The sequence below is a fragment of the Strix uralensis genome, chromosome 3 (assembly GCF_047716275.1).
Source record: "Strix uralensis isolate ZFMK-TIS-50842 chromosome 3, bStrUra1, whole genome shotgun sequence".
NCBI classification, from domain to species: Eukaryota; Metazoa; Chordata; class Aves; order Strigiformes; family Strigidae; genus Strix; species Strix uralensis.
Window position 1 is genome coordinate 104455968 of NC_133974.1, and position 19613 is coordinate 104475580.

At 39.5% G+C, this 19613-nt stretch overlaps 1 protein-coding gene across 5 annotated transcripts in view; it reads right to left on the reverse strand.

Annotated features, from left to right (window-relative positions):
* PTPN14 (protein tyrosine phosphatase non-receptor type 14) overlaps positions 1–19613 on the reverse strand; it is a 122171-nt gene that overhangs the window by 13625 nt on the left and 88933 nt on the right. For all 5 annotated transcript variants that reach the window (XM_074863703.1, XM_074863702.1, XM_074863701.1 and 2 more), the window contains 9 exons: positions 19178–19265; positions 18345–18427; positions 15983–16040; positions 12587–12665; positions 9491–10980; positions 6608–6751; positions 5368–5586; positions 1618–1746; positions 450–684 (listed from right to left, as the gene is read on the reverse strand). In XM_074863703.1, the coding sequence (XP_074719804.1) occupies positions 450–684; positions 1618–1746; positions 5368–5586; positions 6608–6751; positions 9491–10980; positions 12587–12665; positions 15983–16040; positions 18345–18427; positions 19178–19265 (2525 nt within the window). The remainder of the gene's footprint in view (positions 1–449; positions 685–1617; positions 1747–5367; positions 5587–6607; positions 6752–9490; positions 10981–12586; positions 12666–15982; positions 16041–18344; positions 18428–19177; positions 19266–19613) is intronic.

Here is a 19613-nt window from a genome sequence, read left to right on the forward strand (position 1 = left end):
TATGAAACTGGAGGAGTTGTGCCATATTTCACTAACATCTGAACCTCTCTCACCCAGACCTCTCTAATCACATTTGTGGGCAGCCTAATATCTCCTACACTCATTAGGTAGCTGGGAAGTGGCAATAACTTACACTGACAGATGAGCCAGCAGAGATATCCTATTATTTAAAATTCCTTGAGTCTTTAGCACTGCTGCTGCCTCTGATTTTTCCTCCTGTTATGTCAGGTCTTTCTGGACCAAAATCCTCAATCACCTTAGCTTCTACCTCTTGAATACCACTTTTTTTCTCCAAAACACAGCAAAGTACAACCTAGTTGAGGCCTTTGTATGCAACAGCAATAACCATTTAATATCAATCCCAGCTGTAACTAGGTGTAGTGAACTGAATTCAATGTAAACAACCTTTTCCTTCATGTATTTTATCATGCAAGTTAATGAAATCTTACATAAAAAGCCTTGGACTTCGTCTGGACACCCATGGTCTGGCCAGTCAGTATACTGCAAATGCCACACTGTCCTTTCTTGTCCAGAAAGAAGATGCTTGACCTTCAGACCAGTAGTAGCATAGCAGCCAGAGTCTGTGCGGAACTTAGTTGTCACCTTGAACTTCCCGTAAGTGGCTGAGCTGTGCTTAGAGCCCAGTTTAGGCCAATAACGATGACTTTTACTTCTTCCTCCCTCCTTAATAATAACAACAAAAAAAAGTCATTAGTTCCTGCAATTATAATTCTCTACAAACAGAGGGCATAAAACTTTGAAATAAGAATATTTGGCCTATCTACAAATACTGGAAGAGGAAGGAGCATCCCACAAAGTAAAGAAAATAGCCATAAAAACTTAAAACCCTCAGCCATATAATATTTCTTAAGTGTAAAATGCTTGAAGAACTAACTCCTGTCTTGTGGTGAAAGCCAGCAACTGCGTACAACACCTCGGTAAATATTCTCTTCCTGGGAAAGCCTCTCCTTTAAATGGAAGGAGATTCTCTTCTGCAACTTGTAAGTATCTGATGTTGAACAGCCTTGAGAACTGGACAGTGACTTGATGTACTACAGCACTCCCTGTGTTTGCTAAAAGCAACCAGGCATAAAGCTGAATGCAGCATTAGTTAGCAATGTGTGCCAGTTTTTATAACATAGCACATAGTTCTTGGATTACAATTGAAATAACTGTTTTGTTTGGCATATGAATAAAAAGATTTTTTTTTTTTTTTTCCTTAAACCATGGACACTTCTACGGAAACAACAGCTTCTGGTCTCTTTTCAGCTGATAAGAGTGACGGTGTGCAGAACTGGTCTTAGACGGGGTGGAAGTCTGTGTCATTTTAACCAGGAGCAGCTCAGTGCTCTCACATTCCAATGGAAACATCTTTGTTTGGTTTGGCCAAACTGAAGTGAGGCAGGGGGAAGGGGGGTTCTGCTTGTTTCACTGTAGTACTTGCCAAACTGAGTATCAGAAAGTTACAAAGTATAACATTATAGCAGTACATGGGTATGTTCAAACAGAGTAAGAGGAAAAAGGGTTGCTGATAGAAAAAGCAGGTTACTGCAGTGGGAAGTGATGATAACAGATTTGCTCACATCAGAAAGAACTGTGTTCTGTGATTTTACGTACCTCTTCAGCTGTGACCATGGCTATAACATTCACCCCCTGTTCCCACACCATCTGCCAGAAGTCATGGCACGTGTGCGGCAGAGGCCCTTGGGTAGCAATGTAGTGCCACTCCTCTCCACCTACAGTAACCTGGGAGTAAAGAAAAAAAAAAAAAAATAGTCAATGCCCAATTTCTCAGCAGCATCTGTGCCAGAACTGCCCTTTAAACAAAAGGAACCATAATGAAACCTTTAAGTCTTTGTTCTTATGATTCTTGTTCAAAATTTTGAACAAGAATCACCCTTTTGCTAAGAACAAATCTGACAAAACACAAACTTTGGTGCTTCCAAGTCTTTTGATGCCCATAAACATAAAGCTTTGACCAAAAAGTCATCTATATTTTCTTGCCACTGCATCTGGATCATACAGATGAAAAAAAAATTTTTCTTGAGGCCGTGTTTCTGATAGCGCTTAAGTACAAATAAGCAGCTGACTGACTTCCCTGGGCTTGGTGGCAGACCCACGATGAAAGAAAAACTAAGCACCAGAGGAAGTGTCTATGTGCATTAAAAAGGCATTGCATTGCTGCAAATGAACACACAGTAAGTGTAGAAAGCCTGAATGTAAATGTCATTTTGCACAACAAAACCTAAAGGCTTCTGCTGTTTAGGATCTCCCTCAATTATCTTCCACTCAGGCAAAAAATAAATTTCTTAAACAGGCTCTTACTACTCTGATCTCTGTTGAAGATGTAGCCAAGCTGTTCCCAGAGGATGCAGTTATGCCCACACGCTGTACATAACAGAGTTCAGATAGACCCATTGCCAGCGAGTGATAAAATCCAGACAGGCTTCATTTCAAGTTACTTTTCCTCACTCATCTTGGGTTTTTCAGTTCAGAAGCTGCAAACTACTATAAAGTAAATCCAGCATATTAAATGGCTTTTGAATGCCATGTGAAATTTAAAATTATCTAAAGCCGTAGTCATGTAAATCTATTTCCCAATAGATAACTGGATTACCATCCACATCTTATAGAAATATTTGTGTATTTGCATGACAACACAAAATGAAATTATTTTTAGAGCACTAACACACAGATTTACACACTATATATTATGTAGTGCCCTGTACAGACTCAGCATTACCTTGGAATTAAGCAGTGTAAAACACTGCTCAATTTACCTGATTGAGGCAGATATTCATACTTAGGCCATTAAAAAAACAAAACTCTTGTCTATAAAACAAATATTATTTTATGACAGATTATTTACTATACATCAGGAAAGGTTTATAGAAAAAAAAATTTTTTCAACATTTTAGGTAAAAAGCCAAACCACCTTTAGAGCTACTAGATATTGTTTGAAAATATGCTTACCAGCAAAAAGGGAAAACCAGATGAACTAATTATTTTGGAAAGTTAAAATGTTTACCCTTCTCAGGCTAAGACCTAATTCTACCTCTTAGCCCAGAGCCACTTCTCACAACAAAGTTGTAAATACCAGAGAAGATGATTTACAACAGAAATACTGACACATCCATAAATATCAAGGTGCTGGCGGAGAATGCTACAAGAAGCAATCAATATCTCTGACAGGTTTAATCATATACTATGTTTGAGGTAGAGGTCTTTGAATACATTTTCAGAAATAGAATCAATTTATTTGTTATTCAAATAGCTGTTCATGAAGCTGAGATGCTTGGGTTTTCACACCTGTAACTAGCATAGCGTTTATATGATAACAAATTTTTCACTGCATTGAAAACTGTTTTCAACCCTGTACATCAGCTCATTTTCTTATTTCATACTATGCAGCATTCTCCTCTTTGAATAATGGTTAAAACCTGCAAGACTTAAAATGTGCATCAGCAGGGAGAATCCTCAGGTTTTTGTACTAGGTGGGAATGAATATAAACTGCACAGCACTAACCAGCATCTTGGACTCGGACTGGTCTTGCGCTTGCACGCTCATCTGCAGTCGTGAGTGCTGGTATGGTATTACCGAGCTTTTTAAGTTAATGCTGACCTGACCCAAGCAGTCAGATGAGGTGATCTTAAGAACTTTTTTGCTTAATCTGTAATTTTAATTATGCGTTTTCTCTCTGGTATAAACAACGATCTTTGTATCTTAGCAGCGAAGGTCAATGGTAAATAAGCAGAGAAATGCTGTAAAACTGTGGGGCTTGCAAGCAGAGCAGTGGGAGCTGGAATCCTTCAGGCATGGACCTTATCAGGATGATATAGGAGTTTTCTTTGTCTACTGACTTCTGGTCCAAATATCCAGCCTCCTGGCACATGATACGAAAGGACCATAAATAGTCTGGAGGGAATGGGATGCCTGGAATGTTTACTGCATTTTAATGCCCTAACTGCAGGATATTAAAAATTGAATATTGGGCTGCAAACACACACACTGTGCTACTGAGGTAAATTTCGCAGATGCAATTTCACCTTCTAAGCAAAAGCACATCTGCTTGGCTTCTGATGCACCACTACGAGTGCGAGAGGAAAATACTGGCAAGGACCAATGTCATGCGCTAAAACATTTGTGCGTGTTCCTGGGTGCTCTATCAACGTGAGATGCCTGCGTGTCCAACACTGACACACAAGGTAAAATGTGGACTCAAAACTAGCCAAGGAAAATTCTTTTTCTGGCTAGTACTGCTTTGTGGGCATAATTTATGTTATGAATCTCTTTTTTTTTGGCCTCCTACAAAGTAGATGAAAAATTCTGGGCTCAGAAATCCATCATCATAGCAACATCTGATTATGCAAAAACTCAGTATCTGCTACCTACCAGGCCATGTAGAAAAGGGATAAACTGCCAGGATCCTGGTTCACAAATTGTTTTGAATCAACAGGATATAACACTGTTGGCCAGCAAGTCTCTTTAAACTTTTAAAAGGCTTTTACTCCAGGAAAAAATTAATTTATCAGGATACTTTGTTTATTATTTTTGAATCACTTCTTTTGAATTTGGATTTTGACAATGAGAAAAAGCAGACAGCTCTCTCTGACAACAAGAGAATCTGTCATCTGAGGGAGAGGAGTTACTTCTCTCAGGGTAGAGCAAAAACCAACAAAGGACTCTGCAAATAGTACTGGAAGTTTGAAGAAAACCAAGTGTCTGCAGCCACTGCAGTACAGTTCACTGTTAAAACCAGTCACGTTTGTAAGTAACAGTCAGATCATATCTTAAATTATTTCTACATTGAATTAACAAGAAATCTGAAGTTTCTTGATAAAAAACTTATTTTGACACAGAGAAGTTCAATGCAGTATCTAATCAGAGACACAGGGATCTCATTAGCAAGGTGTTGTCTTTATCAAGGCATACTTAAAAAATTGGGACTGATAAATCAGAACACATACTGACTGCTCATTCTTTCAGGTACAGGGTCATGACAACCATATTACATGGCAGGTATTGGGGCTGATCTAACACATTTTCATGAGGTTTAAGAAACATGACCAACTCTTTCTACATTAACCAGCAGATGTATTCCACAACCAGCTGGCAAAGGTGGGCATAAAAAAGTAAGGATGCCCCTCAAACTACTTCCCAGTCTCTAGCAATTAAATCAACTCACGCATGTTAGTTGATAGGGGACTTTAAAGATGCCCATGCTGACACGCAGGTACAGTAATGCATTCTGACTGAGTTACCTTTTCCGAAGCTCGAGTTACAGAAAATGCTGCTGTGCATTCAGAAACGCAAACAAAGCTTTAGCATACCTTCATTTGCAAAGCAAAGTTCAGGAAAGCTTTTACCTTTATATGTGACGCATTGATGTAGCCTGTATTATTTTCTTTGGTCGGCACCAGCTCTACTCGGTTCTCCTCATAAGGAACGACCTCCCTGATACGGTTGCGCTCAGTGTTTTCAGGCAAGGCAGCAGTGGTGAAGATCCCGTCTGCCTTTTTCTTTGGAATCTGCTCATATTCTGTAAACACCATGCCCTCTTCCAGCTTCCTCTTCAAGATTTTGCACTAAGATTTAACAGGAAGGAACACCAATCTATTAACTCTTCCTGGAAGAACGTATACCACTAGACCCCTCCATCTGTTCTTTGAATTTCAATATACAGCCATAGCATTCTCACTCGCTTTTTTTTTTTTCAGTTGCAGTTATCTGAGGAAACACAACACAGTCTTTCTACTGAATGAAACCACAAGCAAATTTTACATTTTTACATTCCACCTCCACATTTTTTAAGACTGATACCATAAAAAGCAAAACCATGCTAAATACAATCCTGGTTCAGTCTGAATTTGTATGTGATTTCACCACAATAGATACTTGTAAAAATATTTTAAGTGTATCTTTTTAGGAAGAACACCATAGTGAGAGAAGTGTGATGCGGTCCACATTGTCAAAATACTCCCTAACTTGCAAGTATGTAATTTCTGTGGTTGAACACAACCCCACATACACAGGCAGAGGTTAAGTTCTGTCGTCTGCGTACCAGACAACACAAGACTGCAAACTTCTATCCAGAAAGATTCTTTGCAAATATGTCTCTCAAATCTTAATGGCAGCAACTGTTTTTAATTTCCAAAGTTCTATATATGTGCACACACCCACATGTGCAAACATCAGGAGGCAAACAACTTTTTTTTTTTAACCCTGTTAGAGACATTAACTGAACTCTGTAGTTATATCAGAACATGCAAGACGATATCTATGGATGATCGCCATAGAAAGACTGCCTAATCGAGTGAAAAATGTACAAAATATTAGATTTACAGCTTGATCTTGTATGACATTGTATGGTCACGTGAAACACTGAACGACCTCAATTTTCACCGACTTCAGTAAACATTCAAGACATCTAACTCTTTGCCAGCATCCAAAGACATACCAGTGTATGGTAAAGGCCTTTTCCATGAATGGCTCTGAAAACTTTCAAGATAAATTTTTTCACATTTTAAATCAAATTTTAATATTTTAGAAACTTCACGCTGCTGGGAACAAAGGCAATGAGCAACATTTCATGAACCTCCATCTTACCCTCTCATCCATTGGCACCTTGGCGACTTCATCCTGGCTGTCCTCCGGCACCGGAACCCTAGCAACTGAGAGTCCGTTCAGTGCTGCCAACATCAAGGGCCTCTTCTGGGCCTCCAGGCCTGCCATCTTCTGCTTTTCTAGATTCTTTTGGCAAGAAAAGGCACGTTTTCATCTCTGTGTGATTATTTATAATGCCAGTAAAATGCTGGAATGTTTTTTTAATCTCCAAAATCTGCAACTCTCTGGCCAAGGAATGCAGATGATCACCATTAGCATCGTAAATTCAAATACAACCTCTATTCTTCCTGTTATTCCTCAAAGGCCTGCTCCTACATGAGCACAGAATTTTAATTTCAAAGAAGCAATCCCAGTGTATAATACGGTTTACATGCCACCAAAAGACACACAAATACAATCTCAAGCATTTTTCTGCAAACATTATTCTGAATGTAGGACACACAAAGCATCACCCTGTTATGTTAAAGTAGCACTACCATAGCCAAGATACCTGGGGCATCTTTTAAAAAGCAATAATTTCAATCTATTACAACAAACAGTAAAACACATTGTTTCTCTTCTGTGATGGTTAATACTTAAAATGAGAAGTCTTCTGATGCACTCAGCTAGCGATTCAGATAGCACCCATGATATATTTTGCACTAAAATCTGAGCTCACATATCCCAGAAACTGAACGTAACAGCAGTCAGGGAAGGATATCATTTATTGTATTCATGCATCATATTATGCTGTGACATGGAGAACCAGAGTATGAATTTTAAATTTGTCCTGCTGCCCTCCTTATGCCACTGAGAGCTGAAACATCAAAAAACAAGAAGACAGACCATCTCCAGAAGTACACAAATTAGGAATATTTTATTCCATTTCCTTAACAGTTCTTTCTGCTGGATTTGGAAGGAGAAATGAGCACAAGGGAAGCCTAGTTCTTAGCATGCATATGGCAGCTGTGGTCACCACACAGGCCAAGCTTGGCTCCTAGAAACAACACTACTGAACCTGAATGCCTCAGACATAAGTAAATGGCTTGATTTTTGAAAAGCCTGTGAGCTTTTTCTTCATCACTGGATTTCTCCAGAGCACTAAGTGAAAAACAAACAAAAAAGTGAAACAAAAATAAAACCCACTCTTTCTTTTCACACTTTCAGAAAGCAGGAAAATGCAAGTATTTTTTCTTTGTTTGGGGATTTTATTATTACTACTACTTGCGAGGTAAAATAGAAAAGTCTGTGTTTAAAAGATCAAGGTCATCAAATTACCATTACTATAACATGTGATTCCTATGACAAAAGGAAGGCCTCCATGTGTTAAGACTGCTGATCTGGGCTGAAACCACCTTAAAAGCTTAATGCTAAGACCACCCCTTTACTTTCAGAAACAAACAACAAAACAACAACAAAGAACTTTTTGACCAAAGGCTGATCTGAATTATTATTCAGAGGAAGAGTACTCAAACACATCTCTAAGCTCTTTTCTCACCTTCATTTCCTCCTAAAATCCTTTGGGTTCCTGCTTCTCAATGTTTTCTTTCCTCAGAAGATCAAAAGAGCACATATATGCTTGCTGTTACACCAGTGTCTACAGTATTCATTCATGAAAGATTATGTTTATAGTCAAGTATCTATTTTACATTTAAAGTTTAAGATTCTGCAGGAGTAAATTCAGCCTCCATGATACAATTTAGCGGCCCAAGTTTGATTCCTAACCATTACATCAGTGTAAGGATCACCAATGAATGAGAAGCACTATACATATGTTTAGAAAACTTCTTTGAATATACAGCAGTATTTAAACCTAACTAGTTACTGATCTAGTACATTACAAACTCCCCTTCTGCTCTGGACTGTTTAGATGCTTCATTAATTTGTTTCAGAAATTGTTTTTGTTTCAGCCCTCAGTTCTGAAGAAGATAACTATGGCACGCACTTTGCTTTCTGTGACTGCAGTTGCAATCCCCACAGCGTTACATCAAGCACATACATAAGTCACTAAATGGTAAGCGCCCCTCATTTTTCTGCCATTGCGTGAAGTCGCACTGAAGCCTTTAAATACTTTTAATTCTAAATTCATTGCAAGTTTAAAAGGACCCTATTTCTCATCCTTGAGTACATTTTTTTTAAAAATAAACAATTCAGATCCTCAACCACACAGCTACATCTGCTGTTTCCATAATTAGATATCTGGTCACTCATTTAGGTTATTGGCAAAACTGGCAATCCATATTCTACAGCTACAGTGTTTTATTCAGATAACTATGCTTTATAAAGTGGCGGGAAGGGAAATCAAAGAGATCGTTTGAAAAATTCAAGGGATTCCATTATGTCATATATTAGTTGGTACTTAACTCGACGCCCCTGCAAAGAAGGAATAAAATGCTAGCGCCGAAACACAGTCTCCCACCCATCTCGGCAAACACATTTCAGACTCATGCTGCCCTCAAATCCGTGGGGGCTAGAGCACTGCGCAGGCAGAAGGGGAACAGGCGTTGAAGGGGGCTTTGCAATCAGCCTCCTCGTCCCCCGGCTGCGTGCTCTGCCCCCCACCCCGGGCTGGCATTGCTGCCCAGGTGGTGGCATCGTCGTCGGCTGGGTCAGATGCGGATCTGGCCAGCAGCCAAACCACCACAGCAGAGGAAGCAGACAAGGCCAATAGCAGTGCACATGATCGGCCCCTTTGGCTGCCATACAGACCCACAAAACCAAATTGTATGTGGCACTTAATATCACATTTCCTAACTTTAAGCAAATCCACATCTTCCTGCCCACGTGTTCCTCACAGTTTACTGATCCAACAGTTTTCTGGTATGGAAACTGACCTGTATGACTACTAATTTCCAAGAAGCCACTGCAACAGAGGAAGGCACTTACCCTCATCATGATTTCTCTTTCTATAATGCTGTCCTCAATAGAAAACATTTCAGACACAGGCCTTTCCTTGACAGGTTCTTTCTTGACCCGCTCCTTCACACTCGTGAGGTCAGGCTCTGAGATGGAGGGCCCCAGCGAAGACCCATTTATTGCCATTTGATCAGTTCGAGAGACACTAATGGCTTTGGAAGGTCCTGGCCTCATGGCCTTGGCCCTGGCTACAGCCACAGAAATGCTAACATGGTCCTGCCTCAGGGCTCCATTGCTGACACTTTTACGAGGCCCAGGATACTCTGGAGGAGGTTTATTTGGTATTCTAGCCAAGGCAGCTTGCAGCTGAGCACTGTACTCCATGTTCTCATGGAGGGCTGTTATCCGTGACACAGATTCTGGGGTTTCTTCTTCTTCTTCACTTTCACTGCTGTGTATCAGCATCGTGGCATCAGAGAATGTCTTTTTGTGATGATAATGAGGAACTTGCTGAACTTCGTGCCCCATCTGAACTGACTCCTCTGGCTGCACCTGCTCCCGCAAAGTGTTCCTGCGCGGCAGAGGGGCATTTAAAGTTTTTAATGCCATGGCTTCTATACCACGTACCATATTGCTGATGACCTCTAAACTATGGCGCTTGTTCACAGCTGCATGATGCTTCACTGCCATAAGGGGCTCGCTGACCTCCTGCAGCGACTGACGGACAACCGGCGAGCTGTCCTCTTGGAAGGTCTTTACTGAGAGCTGGACTTTACGAGTGACCAGGTCAGGACTGCTCCCACTGACATACTTGTGCCGGTGACTTGCCAGGTCCGGCGTGCTAGTGGCAGGACGTGGGCGTGGATACGGAGGTGGGGGTCTGAAGAGATAATTCTTTAACATGTGAGCAGTGTTGTAACTCTGGCTGCTCTGCAGCTGCATGTTAGCCAGTTCTGGTGTGCTGACAGTGTGGGATATAGCACTGGCTGCTGTCTTATTTTGAGCAGCGTTATTAGGGTTCATTTGGTCAGACGGGGAGACAGGCTTGTTATAGCCGCTGCCCTGGGGCCCGTATGTAATCGTGTAAGGATGTCTGTCTCGCATCTCAGGCTGACTGTAAACTAGGTCTTCCGGCTGGTTATAAGCATGTGTGTTTCCAATATTGAGATTCCTCAAAGACTGACTTTGGCTATCCATCTGGATCACCCCTCTCTTCATTTGCCTCATGACAGTTTCATAATCTGGAGTTGGCCGGTAGGATGGTACTATAATTGCACTATGTCTGTGGCTGGGGATGTAATCTGCTCTCATGATGTCACTTCCAGGGATGCTCAGATTTGAAGACATGGGAGATGCCTGGATGAAGTTCTGTGAGCGATTGAGGGAGTTCATGCTGTGGGCACTGCATACACTCCCATTGGGTCCATTACCATTCAAGTAGCTGAAGTCCACTGGACACCTATCCAGACTGGACTGAGACCTACAGTAGAAAGTTTCTTCATTTCCATGGAAAATGCTATCTGTGTAGAGCAGAGATAAAGACATTGACAATTTCAACATACAAGGACTCATTCAATGTTAACAAAACTTCAAATGCAGTCTGCACCAACGAATATAGAGACAGCTTAGTGTACAACAACTGCAGGGAACGTGTGGTCTTGAGAGCATCCTTGAGTCACTGAAATAGAACTAAAACAAAGCTACTCACATAAACACTCCCAACAGTTAGCAAAATATGGTAGTTCAGATCCTTGTGGGAAACATGAAAGGGGAAAAAAGAGGAAGTGTTTTTGCCTGAGGTAGCAAGGAAGAATAAAGGGGCATCTCCTCCCTCAGCATCCTGGAAGGATACACTGCTGCTGCCACCTTAAAAATCCAGTGCTGCTAGCCTATGGTAATCCTAAAAGTTCTCTTGCCTTTTCTGTTGATGCATTGCTGTCTGTGATTTGAAGTAGCAGAGGACTGTGAAATTGGAAATCCTACTGCAGACCAATCAACAGTTTTGAGGATCTGAAGTATAACACAGCAGGATGACCAAGACTCAGGAAAAAAAACCCCACTCTACAGATGCACTAAAGAATATTAAATACTTCAAGCAAAGTATATTTAAGAGGGAATCAAGTTGGTAAAGATGACGTCCTGGACCACAACTTCACTGCAAGACTGTCTGTGTAAGTAGAGTAGCAGCTCCTAAAATTCTGAAATCATATAGTTTTTCAACAATATAGAGAAGTCTGAGGTAAAACTAATGGAACTTTACAATTCTTTGAAAATTGAGAATATCCCCCCCTTCAGAGCCTCAGCTTCACAGTAAAACGATATTAGCCACTGAGTCAAATCTACTGTATGCAAGGAACTATACTGAATGGCTCCTTTCAAAACTCACCAAATTCTACCTTAAAATTAGTCAGACCAACACAACTCTAAAACACTATCAGGTATGACTAAGAGCTCCTCTGCTGGTGAGAGCACTTCAACTGTACCTCTTAGGAACTGCAAAGAACGTAGCCTAACACCTGGCTATGTGTATTCCAAAAGGTGGTGTGGTTAAAGGTGTGAGACTCAAGGTGTTTCAAGCTGGGCTCCATTCCCAGCCTTGATCAAAGTAACCTGGTACAACCTCTTAGAGAATTTATTCGTCAAACACAGGGGTAAAATTAGTTAATCTTCCTCATGTCCGTAAGGCTAACACTGCTGGCAGATGCTGATAAAAAATCGGCAGAAAAGATTATCTAAATATACAGTTTTGTGACCAGAACACTATGATTTCTCCTACAGTAAAAGATATTTGCTGTCTCTTTTTCCCTCACTGGCCCCAGCTGGCACTGCCTTTGAGTACAGCCATCATACTTCCTTTAGAAATTATTTTTTCAGCTCACTGAACTGCAATACCAAGTTTAAGGTCCATATAATCATGCGCAGACATTTTGGAGAAATTTGAAAACTGAAATTGGACTTTAAACAGAAGACTTACTGCAACATTAACTATAAAACTGTTATCTCTCCTCCACTAGCAGCTCCCGTTTGACCATGACGACTTTAGAAATCTAGACATACGGGTTAGGAGCTTCTTTGCATACACATAAAATGGAAATCCATTAAAGGAAAAGTATATGCTCTAAGTACCTTGTGAATTATGTGTTTCAGTGTAGTGTTCTCCGCACTGGACATGCATAGGAGGCAGTATAAATGGATGTTGTCTTGGCTGAAATAAAAGCACAAGATAAAAAAAAGCATTAGGAACTCTGTTTGCCACAATTTTTGCAGCTGAAGCAGGAAAAATGGTTCTATGCCCTTTCCACTGAATTCTGCTCTTTATTACCCAGCCAAAGACACATGGCTTGGCATTTCTTTATAGAACAGAGAATAACATTTCGTAAATTGTTCGCTAAATTTTGTTACAGAGCCCAAAGCTGACCAGTTTACACTCCTTTAAGCTCAACCACTTCAGAAAACACTATCCAGACTCCCAGCTCACTTAGAACTTTTCAAACATTTATTAAAAGCTCTTGCCCTTGAAGAATTAATACAAAACAAACACCTAATCAGGACAAAAGCAGGAGACAGAACAAATTCAAGGACCTAGAACTGCAATAAAACAAGCAATACGAGCACATATGGACTTAAAATAACTCTGCAAATTACATAAATATTGGATTCCCTAGATAATGAATTGAAGCCCTCCTCCAACAATCTGCACTGCAACAAGCTTTTTAACACAAGTATCACAGGGGGCAAATCAGCATTAAATCAGCAGGATCATTTGCAGCAAAATAAATCACAGCTGATGCCATATTCATCAGCTTTGTCCATTGGTAAATGGATGCGTTTTGCAATCACATTTTACCACCTGCACTGTAATGTCCTGTCTGGTGTCACTGAGCAAAGTTTATGAAAACATACTTTGATATACAAAGTAAGCAGAAAGAGAAGTAAGGCACTCCTGTCTCACAAATATGTCTTCCTTAAACCAGAATAAGGGCTTTTCATCTAGGCTGATTCAAGTAGTTCAAACTATTAAAGAATATTGTGGATGCCCAAGGCAAAAAAGAAAAAGAAACACCAAATAATTTACCTCTGCATGCACATGCACAAAATGAGCACCACAAGTTAGCTACTGAAGAGGGGGGTTAGGAAAGGGGTTAAATTCACATTTTCTGTGTAAATGGGGAGAAGGAATGAGAATCAAAGAAACTGAGCACACACATGAATTCTTGCATACAAAACTGCTGTGTTAAGCCATAGCTGGAAGATGACAGGAAATACTTCTGCTACAACTTCCATGGGTATAAAACCCTACTCTCACCAAACAATCTGGGCACAGGAGCCTGCTGCTGGCAACCTGAGTAGCAGAGCTTAGTCTGGAACAAACCAAGATGTTGGAAAGCCTAACAAGTGGGGGGTGGAGGAAAAGCACAAGGAAGAAATGACTTCTGCTGGGAATGTATAGAACTGGAGCAGACAGTTTTCTTTGTGATAGATGTTATGGAAGGTATCTAAAAGAAATTGATTTTTTTTTTTTTTGAAGGCCCATCTGCCTCTTCTGATGAAACAGTAGAAGCTTGAGCTCTGCAGAACATCAACATCCAAATTAAAGGATCACTTGGATTTTTTTTTTTAAAAATCATCTAAACATATCATCATATTAAGATCTCCTACACTGAGGAGGTTTTGCTGGAAAACCAGCATCATTGGGTGGCCTGACAGGAAAAAGAAATAGCATAAAATGGCTTTAAAGTAATAGTTAATAAAATACAGGTTCACCACAACGCCAAAACCATATAAAAGGTCTTAATCTGAAAGTAATGAACATGATCCTTAGTGAAGTGGCAGAGCCTCACCCCAAAGATTCCACTTCCCATTTATGCCTGCTGATTTATTACCATACAAGACAAATGAATAGGTAGGTGTATAAAGGTATGTACAGTGCAGACAACAGTCAGGAGGGCTTTTTTTTTTTTTCTTCTCCCCAAAGAGAACTGTTCCAACAAGTTAACAAAACAATTATGAAAAAAGCAGTTGAAAGTTCAAGGTGAATGGTTAGCAGCCCAGTTCACTTTTTAATTGATGAGCACGCATTCCTCCTCTTGATCTTCCTCAGACTTTGGGGTTTTTTTTTTAAACTTGTTGCATGCTTCTGTTCAAAACAGAAGCAGCAGGATTTGTTTTTCCTTTGAAAAAGTAGACTTCCGTTTTTCATATCTAATATAGAAGGTAGCTCTCTTTTTCTCCTTGTGATATATCTGAGGCCATAGCATAAGAATGCAAAGCAGATTTCATTCCTTTATCTTCAGTTTTTCATAGTCATCTCCAGGGATCAAACTAGCAGATACCAAAAATACTGTAAATATGCCTCAAAGAACATAATACACAGCCTGTGTGTTGCATTGTGACACCTTAGAAACATGCTAAGAATGAAAGGATAAAGAAATCCAGAGTCAGCTACAACAGCTTTCCTGCCAATGGCTGGGTAACACAGAATGCAACTTTTAGATCTAATAAACCATATATAAGCACACAGAAAAATAGCCTGTGCTGAAATCTGCAAAGATACAAGTTATCCTAATATCAGTACCTGCTTAAGCTTAATTTTGGAACACTTTCACAAGCTATAACCACACCATGGGGATATGTCAAGAAAACACTCCTGGACACATTGGCTTTCTGCCATGAAGCGACAGGCTAATGGAGTTGTCACTCTGGGAAGGTCTACAAAGCAGTTATAACCTACATCACACATGAAAACCGGCAACCTGCACACAGGTAATATTGCCCTCTGTCTAAGGAATGAGCAGGGCTGTTGCTACTCTTATTTAACAGATTCTGAATTACTGTAAGAAATAGTGACATACTAGATGTTAAAATTGGATGCAAAAAAGCATCCTTAGAAGTGACCAGGGAAAAAAAGACTCCCACAGACTTCAGGAAAAAGTTGCCCAGTTTTGTCAGATTTATAGTATTTATGGAGATTAGTTAAATGGAAATAAATAGAATTTAAGAAAAACTCTGAATCACAATCCTATACTGATTATAATAGTTTTACTTAAAATCACAGTAACTTCACACAGAAAATAGGCTCCCAACCGAAGAAGCTGTTAAATTGAAAGTAGACTTTATACAAAAACACAACGAATGGAAGAAATGTGAAATGCGAAGCTGTAAAATTATGTAATGACTAGTTTTTGATGTATACAGCAAAAGACACTTCAAATTCTTTCTAGAGGATTATTTTCTCTACGTATGGAAATAACCTCAATCCAGTAGAAAAGATGCTCAGTTTCTGCAGGGCAAATAAAAATATAATGCCTTGAAGACTGTAATTTTTAATACTCAGTGGTGATATTATCCAGTTAAATTAATCAACCTGGGCAGCCACACCCTTGAAACTCATTCCAATCATATTGCCTACAAGAAATGAGTTAATGCGCTTATTTGAAATTTAGAAAGTATTCCACCTTACACAATGCCCCATCCCTTCAGAAATGGTACAGACATTCTTAAAGACCCCACCGTGGCACATACCAAGGATGACCTACTCCAAGTGGGCCGTCGTCGGATAGGGGGAGGAGAACTTGACTGTCTGTGGAAGAAAAAGTAAAGAGAAATACTAGAAACTACAATATTTAAATTCCGATTCAAGAATGAATGGGAAAAACAAGAGATGAAGAATCTGTAAGTATTGCTCATTAATGAGATTTTAAAAAATATGAATAAATGAAAATAATTCAGGTTCTTCTCTAAAGACAGGAAGTATTCCAGTTCCAAAATATACATGCCTTCTGTTCATTATCCTATTTGGCTTACTTGGAAACACAAGAAAGAAAAGCTCTGGTTTAAAAAAAATGAATCAAACAAACAAGTCTCTTAAGCAATAAAAACTGAACATAGCGCACAGGCACAGTCTCAGGTGACTTAAGGTGAACATTAAAACAACGACAACTTTATGAAATTCAGAGCAATCACTCCAAAGCAATGTGCACAGATCTGGAGGAAAAAAAAAAAAGGCAACTGGTTAGATAATACTAGCAGAGCCACATACAGTGTTAGAGTAGGCAGGTGCAGTGGAAGGAACAAGGAGCATAGGAAGAAAAAAAAAATGAGGAAGGGAAAGAAACAAGTTGAAGGAAGCAGAAATATAGTGCTTACGTGAAGAGAGGAAAGGTAGAATTTGTCCTCTTACAGTTTCTGATCTGGTGAATGATGTTATGTGCGATTAGAGGAAATGCACACAGGAAAACAAACAACTATCATTTTAACACAGAGAGCAGGAAAATTATTTGGCTAGAAAACACACATTGGCATATGCTGTCGTCAGTATCTGTGGCTCTAACACAGAAGCTGATACTACACGAAACTGTGGTAAGGAGAGCAGATCTAATGGTAAAAAACCATTTAAACTCCAATTATTTCTCTCAGCAATCTCATGACATTCCCTACCTTCATTAGTCCAAATATCTGTAAGTTGTATATGAAGCTGCTACACACCCAGTTCATGGTACCCACATACTTATGGCTCAGTGTTTAGAAATCAACATGATCAAAAGCTATTGCTTCTGCAGTCTGGATTATGAACGGTAACAGAACAGTCCTCTCTGTTGACCCCAATATACAGCTTCAATATTCCAAGATGACAGACTATGATATTTTGTTTTATTTCTTGACTGTCACAGGGGAGACAATCAGGAGCTTCCTTTGAACTCAATTCCTCTGAGACCATTAAAATTAAATTTAGTATTGGACTACTGAAATGAATTATATGCTGCTAAGAAAGGTTTTTTCTGATCTTCCACTCACCTCCCAAGAACTGTAAGCACCATCTGAAATCTAATCAACATCTCTTTTTCTGTAAGTGAAAGGATCACACTATGCAGTTCACCTCATTGGTCTCTCCAATACTCTAACTCACCGTATGTTAATATAATGTGTGCATACGTAATATTAGAAAGCTAGACCTTCCAATCTTTCCTTCATCATTTTGGCTTTATTTTCGAACAGATGGCATTACCCAGCCAAACAGATGGGATGTCCAGCTCTAACTAGAGCTGTTGATAGAGATGTGACTTCTTCATATCTTTCCAACTAAGCTGATAAGTTTTGCAAGGAATTGATGTTCTCATTGCTACACAAACACAGCACATCAAGAAAATTTCTCAAAACTCTAAACTTTTGAAGGCTAAATTTATCTCAAACTAAAATTGCTGCATGCTTGTATAAGTGAAACATCCTCAGCTAACAAACAGACTTTTGACTTATAACTAAAGGCTCATTAATTTTTACTTCAGTTCAGATGAATCCACCTGTGAGAGGACTAGCTCAAGGCCAGCTCCTTAGTAAGTGCTCAAAGTAGCGCCTAAAGGAGACTTCAAGTTCAGATTTACAGTCTCTGCTGCATTGTGCTAGTATGGCTATGCAGACTAATGTTCCCAGGTGTCCTCCCTTGTCTGGCGCACATAAGAAGCGGATAAATTATACTGCCCAAATTAGAAGATGACAACCTGTGTTTTCCACCGACCTTAGCTGCTAGATGGGTAGTGCATCTTCAAAACGCTACTGTAATTCACATTTTGGCATGTTAACGTATGTCACCTTTCACTCCAGTTTATACTAATGCTCTGGGTTATGAACGGCAGAGACTAAGGGCTTCAATTCAAGACTGTCAGATTTGGTTGCTTGGGGAGCATCAAGCCTCACAAGGCTCAGAATGAAATTTCAATCTCAACTGTCTGTTTTTGCTGGTGGTTAAAACAAAACAAGAAAAAAAGGGGAAAGGGAAAGTATAACTGACACAAGTGACTAGAAAAAACAAACAAAACCAGACATGCCAAAACTCGGATCAATTCCAAAGCAGGGTGTCAGAAAACAACTCTGAAGAAACAGTACTCACTCTGTGCAGATTTTGTTCTGTTTGTAAAACTTGTGTCTTGCTGCAAACAGCCGTGAAATATATTTGGCATTTTCAAGATCATCCTATAAACGCAATAAAAAAATAGGAAAACATACATATATATATATATATGTATATCTCATGATTCATTTTGTTATTCTTACCAAAAAGTAACAAAGAATAGTTTTAAAAATCCAATTGCAGTAATGCTTGGTAAGGTCCGTCATGTACAGAATCTGGCTGCCAAGAACATGTCTAGTGCCCTCAAGAGCATTCAAGACGTTGAATTACTGAAATACAGTGGCATGCCTTTACATGCTGTCACTTCACTGCTAAGTCACAGTAGGAGGGGAGGAGGGACAACAAAAAAAATAAAATGGCTCACGCTTGCTGGTCCAGTTTCTATACTGGCCTTGGTTCAGGGAGATGTGAAGTGATTTTAAATAGCACGGAACAGCACTGCAGCCCTCTGAGTTCCCATATGTGCACACATGGTAGCTTATGCCCAGTTTCTACAACTGCTTATGCTGCTATATTTATGACAGCATGAAAGACAGCGGTGGCACTGTGGACGTTTCATCAAACAAGCACTTCAGTTTTTTGCAGACTTCCCAACATAGTATACTTTGGGATGCTTGGCAAAGAGAATACAAATATTGGTAGCTAAATGAAGTTAATTTCACTCTCTGCATAAAGTAAAAAGTGAACGGGGGTGGGGGGAGGGGGTGGGCAGGACTTATGGTGAGTGAGCCCTTTTGGGAAAGTGGAATTTGAAAGGTTTATTTTCTATATAAGCAGCTTTCTTGATGACAGTGATTAGATCTTTTTCTTACTGTGTGAAAGAGCACATTCTCTTCTTTGTTGATCAACTCTAGAACAATCGAAGACTTGTTATGTGCTATATTCCCAATGTCATTCCACCTGTAGAGTAAAAAAAATGCGGTAGAGTTTGCCAACACATACATTCAAACATTTCACAAACACATTAAGAATCCCTTAGTCAACATGAGTCTTGTTTTATGTGAAAGCTTTTCAGTAGCTGTTTGGTGAAGAAACATGGTCAGGAAAATAAGGAAGTCATGCTCTGATTAAAGGAGAAACAGATATTCAGCTCTTAACCCAAAGCAGCAGAGTTAAAAGCTCTCTTTAAAAACAGCAATTTGAAGACTCATAATAGAAGATACATTGAAAATACATTAATGATAAACATTTTACTGAACTGCGGCAACTTTGAACTGAAATTTTAAAAAAATTTTTAGTAGTGCCATT